Source organism: Nannobrachium achirus (assembly GCF_963921795.1).
Source record: "Nannobrachium achirus genome assembly, chromosome: 18".
Taxonomy (NCBI): Eukaryota; Metazoa; Chordata; class Actinopteri; order Myctophiformes; family Myctophidae; genus Nannobrachium; species Nannobrachium achirus.
In genome coordinates this window covers 54,454,820-54,467,131 of record NC_137825.1, presented here as the reverse complement: position 1 = coordinate 54,467,131, position 12,312 = coordinate 54,454,820, and the positions used below count along the sequence as shown (strand labels likewise).

Genomic DNA, 12,312 nt, shown 5'->3' with positions numbered 1-12,312 from the left:
TGCTCAGTGGAATTATAGTGACTCAGCATGTTTTTAAATGTTTTGATTTCTCCAAAAATGATGTTTTAGCAAATTCAACACAAAAAAGGCGGAACCAGGGCGGGACAAGGCCGATAGAGCCTGCTGGTTGGTCAGTCATAGCCTAGTAAACTGAGTCCTTGGAGGAGGAGTCTGGTTTACGAGGCTAGGTCAGTCAGGGACAATCAGAAGGCTAAGAAAGGGTGAATTTTTTGCTGCGACTTATCTGTTGTGTGCCTGTGGTGCGTACGTGGTACGTATTGCACCCATTGGCCACCCAGAGACCACGCCCCCTTCACTGACAGTGACCACAGTCAGTAAAGGGGGCGTGGTCAGGGTCCATGTTTCTCTGTGTTCAACAAGATGCATCTGATCACACTCACCCTTGGGCTTATGCTGTTACAAACAGGTAAACCATTTTGAGTCTTTTAGCAAGCCTACTTGCACAGTAAATAAGTATGTAACTTTTAACATGCAGCAGCATAAGGAAATGCACACATTTCTGGTTTAGAATCTACAGAAGGCTATAGCAGTGTTTCCCAAACTTTTTCTGTCTGTCTGTTTATCTGCCAGTGTGCCAGTGATCACTCCCACCCCAGTGCCAACATGGGGTTGTCTAAAGCCGACATCATAGTCGCCTGGGCGGTGGAAGGCTTTACACCGCGGTGTAGTCTTTTCGAGTCTTTTTGAGTCATGAAACTACAACGTTACATCATTCCTCGCGGTGGAGAGCTTTACACCGCGAGTCCCAACACATCTCTCTGTTTTTACTATCAGACAGACAGGCTCTACACCCCGTTCACTGATTGGTCGACCTGAACGGAGTTTGCATCTGAACCAGAGGGAGGCGGGGGAGGACTTCACCGTGGGCCCCGTGACTATGATGTCCTGCACTTATTTTCTGACTTGCGGTGGAAAGCTCTCCAACGGTGGATAGCTCTCCACCGTACACTCTGATACGGCTTTAAGGTCGCATACACTTGGACTATACCATTATGGGATCTAATAGGGGTGAAGCTATGTCAAATATTGTATCTGTAGGCCTATGTATTGCATCTGTAGGCCTATGTATTGCGTATTTTTCTACATGGGTTGTGGGATGGGCAAGGGGCGGGGGAAAGGAGATCAAGCAAGAAGAAACAGACAAAATAGCCTATCTACATCGACACATATTTACACATCTCAGGCTGGTTGTCGCTGGCCTCTTGTGGTTGAAAGTATCAACAACTCTTACCAGTGTGGAAATGAATTACATCTGCTTTAATTTCTACTCTTTTTCATAGTTTATAATACTATACAGTAAACTAAGTGCACAGAGTTGGGCAGGCAGGAGCATTTGAAAATTGTGGGAATCAAAACACAAGCATGTCTGTCTTGGGACACTAACTTAATACTTGTCACATTAAACAGACTAGTCTCTGCCTTTGATGTGTGTGAGGAGGACCGACTGCTCAGTAGTTTGTTGTAGCCACACAGACATGGAGCTATATTTTCGTTCATCCCTAAACTTCATGGACGAAAATAGGGCCCATAATGTCAAACTTCTGAGCATCACAAACTACTGAGTAATACTGGTATAATACCAGTAAGACTCCCTAATCGGGAGATAAGCGATCGTTGGTCGCTTATCTCCACAAATATAACCGACGAATCTCACTAAGTCTGACCTCACAAGCCCCATATTTGGACACGAACAACATATAACTCCATATATAGAGACATAGCTGCTGACATCAGTATGACATCACACTGCTGACATCAGTATGACATCACACCGTACACAAATGACCCTTATATAAGACCGGCATTATCTACCGACAGATTAGATGCAAGCGGGATCTCGACTCTGACACAACTCATCGGCTCATAAGCTGGTTCTCCCTCCATATATGGAGATAACCGACGAATCTCACTAAGTCTGACCTCACAAGCCCCATATTTGGACACGAACAACATATAACTCCATATATAGAGACATAGCTGCTGACATCAGTATGACATCACACTGCTGACATCAGTATGACATCACACCGTACACAAACAAAGGTGTGACGTGTGACCGACGGACGGACAGACGGACGGCCGGTGGAGGTTTTGATACTAAACTGCGACCTAACGGTCGCAATGACTACTGCAGGTATCTCTGATATTATCACAGATCTTCACCTACACACAGTAATAGAAGTAATAGATCTAATTTCATCTAGTGGACAGTGTATCCAATCTAGCCTGGCGTTGCTCATACTAATTCCTCACTGCGTATCGGATATTAGTCTGGACTCGCGGGCAGAATTTTCATTTCCAAGGGGTGGGTTAAAAAAATGGCTCTGGACACGATTGGTTAGACCAGACCAATGCTGGTCCCTGATTGGTTCCCCCACATTTTGGGGGAGAGGAAATTGATTCACAATTGAGCAGGGCCAGACCCGTATTCGCCAAGGGCATTTTATTTTCTTTTTCTATTCATGGGTTGCATTTGTAGTCCTACACCAGCCATTTTGAGGACCAACACAGGTGTTTTGATTAACGTAGAACATTAGTTCTATGCCAATTGAACTAATTGACTAATTGAACACCTGTGTTGGTCCTCAATATGGCCGGTTTAGGACTACAAATGCAACCCATGAATAGGTGGATTGATCTGGTTCCAGGCTATATCCAATCCTGTGCAGACACACCCATGCCTACAGCCTTGAAGTAATGGTTAAAATGGTGTTTGAAGTGTATAGGAAGGGGCCGTATCTGATAAAATATCGGGTGTTCCCAAAAGCCTGATTAGATGGTAAAATGACCAAAGGTTTTTTGGAAAGTGAAATATCCCTTTAAAATAATAATGCAGTAATTGACTGCAGCTGCAGGTAAAGAAACAATGATAAAGATAATACTTCTCAAAAGTCTTATTTCCACACCAACTCTTTTCAACACTATTCCTCAGTGAGGATCATAAATCAAAGGGTGGTAAAGGTATGAACAGTTAAACTACTGTAACACACTGCTCCTAATACACATGATGGAATGTGTTTAATGGTTACATTAGTTTTCTATTGTAAACTGACTGTCTTCTACCTGTTGTCTCAGGATATGCTTTGAGATGTTACGTGTGCGACCTGGAAGGTGGAATAACCTGCACGGATCAAATAAAGAACTGTCCCAACAGCTCTGATAAATGTGTGGCAACAACAATCAGAGCCTATGTCGGTATGTAACAGAAACAGAGGTATAAGCTCTTTATTTTTGTGAGGTCGGTATATTACAGTATCTTTCTGGTATGATTAAGATAGTATTTGGTAGAGATTTAATATCTTGCTTGTTTTTCTTTTTTTTTTAGAACATCGCCAAGTGGATGGTACTGGGAAGAAATGCGTGCCAGATGATAAGTGTGCTAATGGCTCATTGGGTATTAAAGGAGCAATTGTGTTCAGCCAGTGTTGTATCACTGACCTCTGCAACGCGATCAAACGTAAGTAATTTGTGGGTCACGGACACATCTGGGTCCTTTGATTTATTTGGTCCCTACATTTTGTCAAGACATTTTCAAAAAACATATTCCCCCAAAATGAAATAAAAAATCACACCCGTGTGGTCGTGGTGTGTGTGTTTGTGAGTGAGTGAGAGGGTGTGTGTGTGTGCGTGCGTGCGTGCGTGCATTCGTGTGTGCGTGCGTGTGCAGGTGTGTGTGTGTATTGCAGTTGGTGCTCAGGCTAGACTCAACAGGCTAGACTCAACAGCACCTTCTTTGGTCACTCAGTGGAACTCAGGCTACATACAGGCTACAGACCCACACAGAGACACGGAGACACACACGGCCATGCTATGGAGCGGTCTACCACCGCTCAAAAAATCATGAATTAAAAAAAAAGAGAAGAAATTCCATAATAAGAAAACAAATGTTTAAGAAGTAGTGAAAATAGTCACTCTACATCTACAAGCTCATTCCGCAGCACATTGTGAGCTTGTAGATCTGCTGTTTTCATTAGTTTGGGTCCCGGGCAAACATCTAATCTCTCTTTTGGGTCTTGACCTGAAAAGTTTGAGAACCACTGTTTTAATCTATGTTTGATAAGCTCTATAACCACAAGAATGATAAACTCTATAACTCTGTATATATGAATGAGGAAAAGATTTTCATGAAGACCTAGTAACTCCAAGGTGTATTTACATTTTATACTGTACATTTAACCCTTACAGCTCCTGTCAACGCTACTCCCAACGGTTTGAAGTGCTACGCTTGTGACGACAGTAACTACTGCTCCCACATTGTTTCATGTGTTGCTGATCAGGATCACTGCTTCTCAAACACCGGTAATAAGATGATGAATTTATATGATGCTTCTCCTTTTCACCCAAATAGTTCACATTGTGTCTGTCAGTTTTCTATATCAATGGTTCTCAAACCTGCTTTAATAGTGGAGTATTAAGATGTATATGTTTAGGGCCCGAGCACTGCATAGTAGTGCGAGGCAAAACATATACGTATTTTAACATTAGCAAAAAGGGGCGTGGCATAATGGCCCCTTACAAAAATGTCAACGGCGCAGCCCCACTATACGGTTTCACCTACTGTGCATGTACGAAAATCGGTACACATCTGTATCATGTCCGGACTTACAAAAGATGTCCGAAACCAAACAGGAAGTCGGCCATTTTGACTTATTTGTGGCGTTTTCACACATCGTACTTTAACGAATCCCTCTTAGGGGGTTAATCGGATCAACCTCAAATTCACTCAGCATACACAAGACACCTTAATGATAAGAAGTTGTGCGAATTTTCGCAAAGCGGTGTGACCATAGCGAAGTGTCAAACAGGGGGTGCCCCCTCTTTTGATTGGTCGATACTTGATTGTTCCCTTTTTTGGCTATAATTCATAAACCGTTTGTCGTAGTAACTTGTGGGTGGTGTCATTTGACTTGTTTCAGAGTCCTCGTCCTTAATTGGTTTAACTTAGCCCTGCCCCCTCTACTGATTGGTCAACAGTTGATAGTTCCTATTTGCTATATCTTTTCAATGGTTTGTATAGTGTAATAAGTGTGATAGTGTAATAACGCAATAAGTATACGAGTGTAATATTGTAACAGCCTATTGTAATATTTTAAAGTGTAATAGCACAATAAGTGTAATAGTGTAATGGTGTAATATTGCGTCGGTATAGCTGCGAGGCCCGGTAATCGCTGCTTGCAGCTTTCATTTTGTATTAATTAATTTATGTATTTATTTATTTATGTCACAGAGACAGACAGCGAAGGAAAGGTGGAGAACCATGTGGGCTGCATCTCAAAGAGCATTTGTGATGATAGCTGCTGTGAAGGTGACTTGTGCAACAATGCTGATTTTAGGGCTAAAAGGTCTGGAAGCACTGATGTCACCCCTATAATCACTGCTATCCTGGCATCACTGCTATTGGTCCTTTAAAGAGGTGGTGTCATTATAGTTTTGTTTCGGTTTTCATGTGTCTAGGACAGGGGTTCCCAAACCTTTTTGTCTCAGGGCACCCCATAAATATATTTTGTTTTAATCCGAGGCATCCCAACATTATAATTTTCACTCCCAGCACCTTATATTTATAGAATATCGTCGTTGTCGGGTGGAAACCTTGTATGTCCAAAACCGTTCGTTTTGTATGTATCATCTATAATGTACTAAACTAGTGAAAACAGCAGATCTACAAGCACACAGTGTGCTTGTAGATCGGCTGTTTTCACTAGTTTTGTGCGACAGTCTTGTATGATGAAGCAGGGCTTTGCTTTATCAAAAGACGTACACATTTGAAACTTGGAGATACAAGGTTTCTGCCCGACAGTGACGATATTTAAAGGACAACTTTCGTTTTTTACAACAAGGGTTCATATTTTAGATTGTAATTAAAGAATATATAAGATGAGTGTTAAAATTATTTCATTTACTTCTTTCTATTGTTTTAGAGATTCTTATTTCAGTAGTTGGGGCATGTGTACAAGTGGCTAAATATGTAATTTTACACAGAATAAGCCCATTCCCAAGATACAACGCAACCTTTCATGGTTGGATGTGACTTATGGGGGCTAGAAGTGTTACTGTAAATAGCAATAAAGAAACTGCTGGCTTATTGTGTCTAAAAAGACATATTTAGCCACTTGTACGCATGCCCCCATGCATACGCATGCCCCACATTTTAGCACGGTAAACGCGATAAAACAATAGAACGAAGCAAATGAAAACATTTTAACACTCACTTTTTCTTTTCTCTAATCTAAAATATGAACCCTTGTTGTAAAAAAACAAAGTTGTCCTTTAAGTGATTATGTTTTGCGAGGAAAATGTTGAGATAACAGCCATTTTGGTTAGAACTGACTGAAAATAACTTTGTACCTCTAGTTTAAAATGATACAAAATATGTTTTCAAGTGTCCAAATAAATTCCAAATATTATCAAATTATCTTGCGGCACCCCTGGACTGCCGTCGCGGCACCCCAGGGTGCCCCGTCACCCACTTTGAAAACCCCTGGTCTAGGTGGTTAACAGTACTTCATTAGCCCCCCTGGTGTGGTTATGAGCAATCCTTTGCATTATGGATTTTTTTCTCGAGGCTGCCACCTTGTGGGTCAAAAGTGCCTATCCAAAAACACAGATAGAGTGACATCAATCTATCTGGAATCATCCCCTCCCCTTTTAGCATTCACCCAACACTGTGGGTGTGGCTAACTTCAGCTGGGTCACCACCCACCTGGACAACCAGGCATACTTAATGAACTGGTGGATGTGGCCAAATAAAAAACAAATTTTAACTCTTTCTGTACACTTTTTGGGAAAACATCTTCCTCCTAGTATAATCATAATACCTGATAATCATGTTTTAGGGCAGGGGAAATCATGACACTTCATCTTTAATCACTGCAGTTACAAGTGTTACTGTTAATCCTGCAAGTACTGCTGTTAAATCTCCAAGTCTGGCCAGGGAGACAATCTTGGAAGATGGCAGATTTCATTCACAATTTTTCAATTCAGGGATTTAATCCTAATCCAGAGAACACATGGGTAATACATCAAATGCATGGAAATCTAGGATCATTGGTGAACCAAGAACCTATCGTCACTCTAACAGTAGAATAATAACCAAATAAATATAAATATTCATTCCTAAAATGTATTTTTTTATGGCTCATCAGTAAAGTCCTGACAATTCATACATGGGCGTGTTTTAAAAAAATAACCTGGACATGTAGGTTTTATCAGTATAATGCATAAGGATTTCTATCTGCTTGTTCCGTGTTGTTTCATTCTTTATGTGAACAAAAGGCTGTTTTAATGTTTTTACTTTTTATTATTTCTGTAGAGACCTCCTTACATTTGGCTACACTGCCATTTATAAACATACCTTATTAACTTAGAACCAATGTCAATACTATCATGTATACAAGCTATTCAAAAGAGACAGAATCATGTTTTTTTTATATATTTATAGACAAATTATTTTCTCTCTTTTTTAAATACAAATATGTTTTTTTTTCTCTCTCTCAACAATTTCGGGCACCCCTGGCCTGCAGTATCCCCGCAGACCCCTAGGCTAGGGGGGGTCGTGGACCCCCTGTTGAAGACCCCTGCTTTAGACATTCAACTCGTGGTTAGACTCTGAGCTGGTAGATAGTTTCCTATCAGACTCATCTCACCGCTACTCACCAGCTAAGCGTGGGGTGGCTCAGAGTAGATGACTGAGTACAGCATCTTGCAATGGGCCTGGTGTACAATATACACCACTAAGATACCCATGTACCTGACAAAATACTTTAAAAGCGTTAAGGATGTCCACAATTACAACACCAGAGGCAGCGCCACAGTTCAACCCAGGCAAAGGGTCAAACCTTTTCTCCTGCTATACCACTAAAATGTGGAACGCCTTACCGAAGGCCTTAAAGGAGTGTAAATCCCTAACATCCTTTAAACTCGCCCTGAAAAACCACTTACAGGCGGCAGCTGCTCGTAACTGGTCAAAACAAACCTAGCCCAGCCTTACCCTCCCCCTGACCCCTCTATTGTAAATATCTACTGTATATTATTTGCACTGTTTTTTTTTCTGACTGTCTACTGCATAGTACTGTGTTCTATCCGTCTGTCATTCAATGCTATATGAGATACATAAAGGGTTCCTGTGCAAATAAGCCAAAAAGCTTACAAGGATCTCGATTTAGTTGACCTTGTACCAGTGAACTGTTCTGGCATGAAACTGTACCTTTTCCTATGCAAACCTCTTTAAAGTCTTCAATCAATCAATCAAAGCCTCCTCTATGTAATTTTGTATCGTATCTTAGCAACACTGAAAGCGCCACCTCTCATTGGTTGCGACGTGGCGTCATGAGTAAAATGGGCCAATGAGCTGCCTGGGCGCATTCTAAGGCACCAGGTTTGCACAGCTGACAGGCAGAGACAGTAACAGAACAACGAGGCGGGGGTCAATTTCGGAATGGCAGTGTTTCGGAAAAAGAAAATAGCCGAGCATGTAAATCGTCTATTGTCTTTGTGCGCGGCCCCGTACATAGAAGTAAACATTCACTACTACGCAATCAATCTGTGATATGGTCCCGCCCAGAATACCATGTGACCTACTGTATCATATTCATTTCATAATGTTAGTTTTCGCGGCATGACATCACGGTAAACGACCCAAAACTTAGGAAAGCCTTGAGTATAGTTAGACTCAGCTAACACAGCCTTGCAATAGAGAAAGGACGCCACAGACAGACCCCGCTTCCAAGGGAAGACAGGCTATGTACTGTAAATGGTAAATGGTAAATGGTGCATTTATATAGCGCTTTTATCCAAAGCGCTTTACAGAGATTGTGCATTACTTTCACCCATTCACGCACACATTCATACACCGGTGGCGGAGGAAACCATGCAAGGCACCAACCTGCTCACCGGGAGCAATTAGGGGTTCAGAGTCTTGCCCAAGGACCCTTCGACATTAACTCAGGGGGAGCCCGGATTCGAACTGGGAACCCTTCGTGCTCTAATAACGGTTTCTCTACCCCTGAGCTATGCCGCCCCACGGCACACAAAATGTGGTGCAAACAGAGCAACACTTTCTAACCACGTGCCCAGTCTAGTGTGAACTTGATTTGGCCGCTGTGGCGCCCCCGAATGTCGCAGACTCGGGCGCCCTAGCTAAATCATTAGAGCATGCCCTGGGCTACATAATTTGGCGCTTTAAGACAAAATTGCACGAAATTAGCATTTGCTCCCCTTAAGGCCCCACACTAGTCTGCCCACTATACAAAGACATCAGAGAGACATACTTCCCACACATAAATCACACCCAAAGTGAGTTTGTAAACATGACCAATGATAAAAACTCCCATATGGAGAAATACAACAATGTGCGAACACAGCAGCAAGATTTGTGAACTGTTGTGATAAAAGGAGGCTAGAGAATGGATTACAACCACTACACCCTAAGGTCTACAAACCATTGAAGGGCATCCAGACCTACTGCATATACAGTATAAACAGAGCTGCTACCTTTAAACAAGCTTTAAATTTGAGGCTTTTTTCTTTTCCTTCATTTGTATGCTATTGAAATGTTATTGAGAAAGATGTTATTTGTTCCAAAAAGCTTCATACCCTGTATAGGCCAAACGACAATGCGGTACCCCCTCCAACTGTATATATGTTCCCCATTTCTAACAGTTTTTATTGTTTTGAAACTTGCTTTGGCAATATAAACGTATGTTTTCTCATGCCAATAAAGCTCCTTTGAATTTAAAATTTGAATTGACATCATACCTTTAACACCAGCTGGTGTTAGTGTCACAGTTCACACAACTTCCGGTTCCAGTTTTGGCTCCCATGATCGTCAATGCCCGTCAATGCCCGGCCATGTCGGCGACCGATACCTTGTTTATAGTTATTATCTTGGGTTTGATCTTTGATGAGGTGATGTAGCATGACTGTAATGTAATCACTTCCGTTACGGAAGGACAAGCTACGACATTTCTCATGGTATGCGGCATCCTTCGGTTGCAAATAAACCAACCTGCGTTGTCTCCTCTCATGTCTCAGGTCAGGCTGACCTCCCTCCACACATCGGTCAGTGAGGGGGTCTCCTGACAAGCAAAGCATGACCACCTCTCATTCTGAAAATGAGACTAATAACTCAACGGTTCTTAATAATGGACACTTCTCTTGTGTGCTGTGTGACTTGAGATGAGATCATGAAGCTACAGGAAAACATCTAGCTTCCGTTAGTACACCATACTCATTGTGCTTGACATAGAATGCTGCATCTCATAAGAAAAGGTGTTACACCACACAGCTGTGTGTGTGTGTGTGTGTGTGTGTGTGTGTGTGTGTGTGTGTGTGCGTGTGCGTGTGTGTGTGCGTGTGTGTGGTTTATTTTCATTGGTGGCGTGTGAGCTGTGTTATGCAACAGTAGTGTCTCTAGGTTTAGGGCATTGATTGAGGATACAGTATATTCAGGTGTTGTGAAGAGCTGGACCAAATAACTGCATAAAGAAGTCATTTGTACCTTTATGAATGAAGTCATAAAGGTACAAATGGCTGTAGCTAGACATTCTGATAACATTGAGCTCCAAGAGGGTGATCCAGACGAGAATGACCCCACAGCAAGACCAACTGAAGCAGAGGGAGTTTATGAGACCCTTGATCTCAAAAACATAGACGACACAGTCTATGAAGCTCTTCCGACCGAGAAGGAGAAAGATCTACAAAAGTTACTGCAGTCTGGTAAGATTACTTTCGCTAAAACTAAAAAAAGTTGTCTATTCAAATATAGCAGATATACAGTACAGTAGGCAGCAGATATGCAAGCTCTCATCGTGTCACTTCGTGCCACATTGCGAGCATGTAGGCCTACGTACTGTACTGTACATACATTTCTTTTGACATTTTTGATTCATCTTGAAAGTGTGCAAACTACTGGTTTAGAAAGCAAGTGTAGAATCGGCCTCTGGTCTTAAGCACCCCAGGCAGTTTTTAAGTTGCATACTGTCCCCCTAATATGTGGTAAAATCACGCTCTTTCAAACGACCATCATTTCGACCGGAGGGTTAGCGACTCACTCCACGGAGGTTAGGGTTAGGGTGAGGGTTAGAGTCGGGTGGCGAAAAGATGACATGTAGTAACAGCGACACGCTCCCTAATATGTGAGGGGGCCGTGTTTTTTCAATACATTTTTTTATTATTTTCACCAGAAATCAAATACGTTTGTTTTCGACAAATCTAACATGGATAAAATGGAGTATAAAGTTATGAAGGGGCCGTTTCTGATAAAATGAATATTAAATATAAAAATATTAACATACACATACGAGTCATTCCACGAAACCGGTACGATTTGAGGTCCCTCTAATCCTTTTAGCTGTATTTTATCTATTTGGTCACCAAAATTGTTTTTTAAAAGCTTTTATCATTAATTGAATTGTTCCCTTTAATATTGTGTAAAACTTACATACATTTTATCTTAATTCCAGAAATTATCTTCCCTTTTTTTAGTAGACACCACGTATTTTGTCCATTTTCTCATGTCCCGGATGGCTGCTAAGGAAAGTGGATTTGAGATATAACTACTAAAAATGTAAAATAATCCATAAATTATGCTATTCACATAAAACCAGCAATGTACTTTATTGCTGGTCATGTTTAGTATTTTAATAGATAGATGATTAATCATTAAAATCACATAATATAGCTCCGTCCCCCAGTCGCACTCAACCCCGTTACAAAGTCATTCTCCTCTCTGTAAAAAGTATGAACTGCTCCTTTAGTAACATCAACAACATGCAATGGCATTCTACAAGTCTTCTGACCAAGATGCTGCAGAAAGAGGACATTTCCCAACTTTTTACACCTATATCATTTATACTTTCATAGTGTGGTCGTAAAGCTTAACAACTCAACCCTGTTACATGAAATAAAGATAGAAAACATACATTTGTGAAAACTAACTTTGTTATTTCAACAATGAATCTGATTTCCTAATGTCATGCATGCCATGTGGTCTCCTCTTAATCACCGCAGGTAGAGTAATTGCCATCTTGAGTAAAAAATCTCAACCCCGTTCCACTTAACCCCGTTATCAATGTCAACCCTGTTAAATGGATTATTCCATATAAAAATATTAATTTAATGCCTGGGATGGGAAAATGTGTTTTTCTGCATGTTAAATATGTCCTTAATGGTGTGGGCTATTCAGAAAAGTAATTCATTTCGATAAAATTTTCCCGAAAAAAATGCCCAAATCGTACCGGTTTTGTGGAATACACATTTAATCTGTCTGTGGCAAATTTTAGATTTTCTTCTTTA

The 12,312-nt window shown here is 41.2% G+C and overlaps 1 protein-coding gene across 1 annotated transcript; it reads left to right on the top strand.

Annotated features, from left to right (window-relative positions):
- Positions 1–354: 354 nt before the first annotated feature.
- LOC308303186 (phospholipase A2 inhibitor gamma subunit B-like) lies at positions 355–10,085 on the top strand (the record flags this gene model as incomplete). Its single annotated transcript, XM_080747510.1, has 5 exons — positions 355–427; positions 3,097–3,216; positions 3,347–3,478; positions 4,207–4,320; positions 10,051–10,085. Exons 1-5 carry the CDS (start codon positions 382–384, stop codon positions 10,083–10,085), a joined length of 447 nt encoding a protein of 148 aa, XP_080603636.1. The 5' UTR covers positions 355–381.
- Between the last annotated feature and the right edge of the window lie 2,227 nt (positions 10,086–12,312).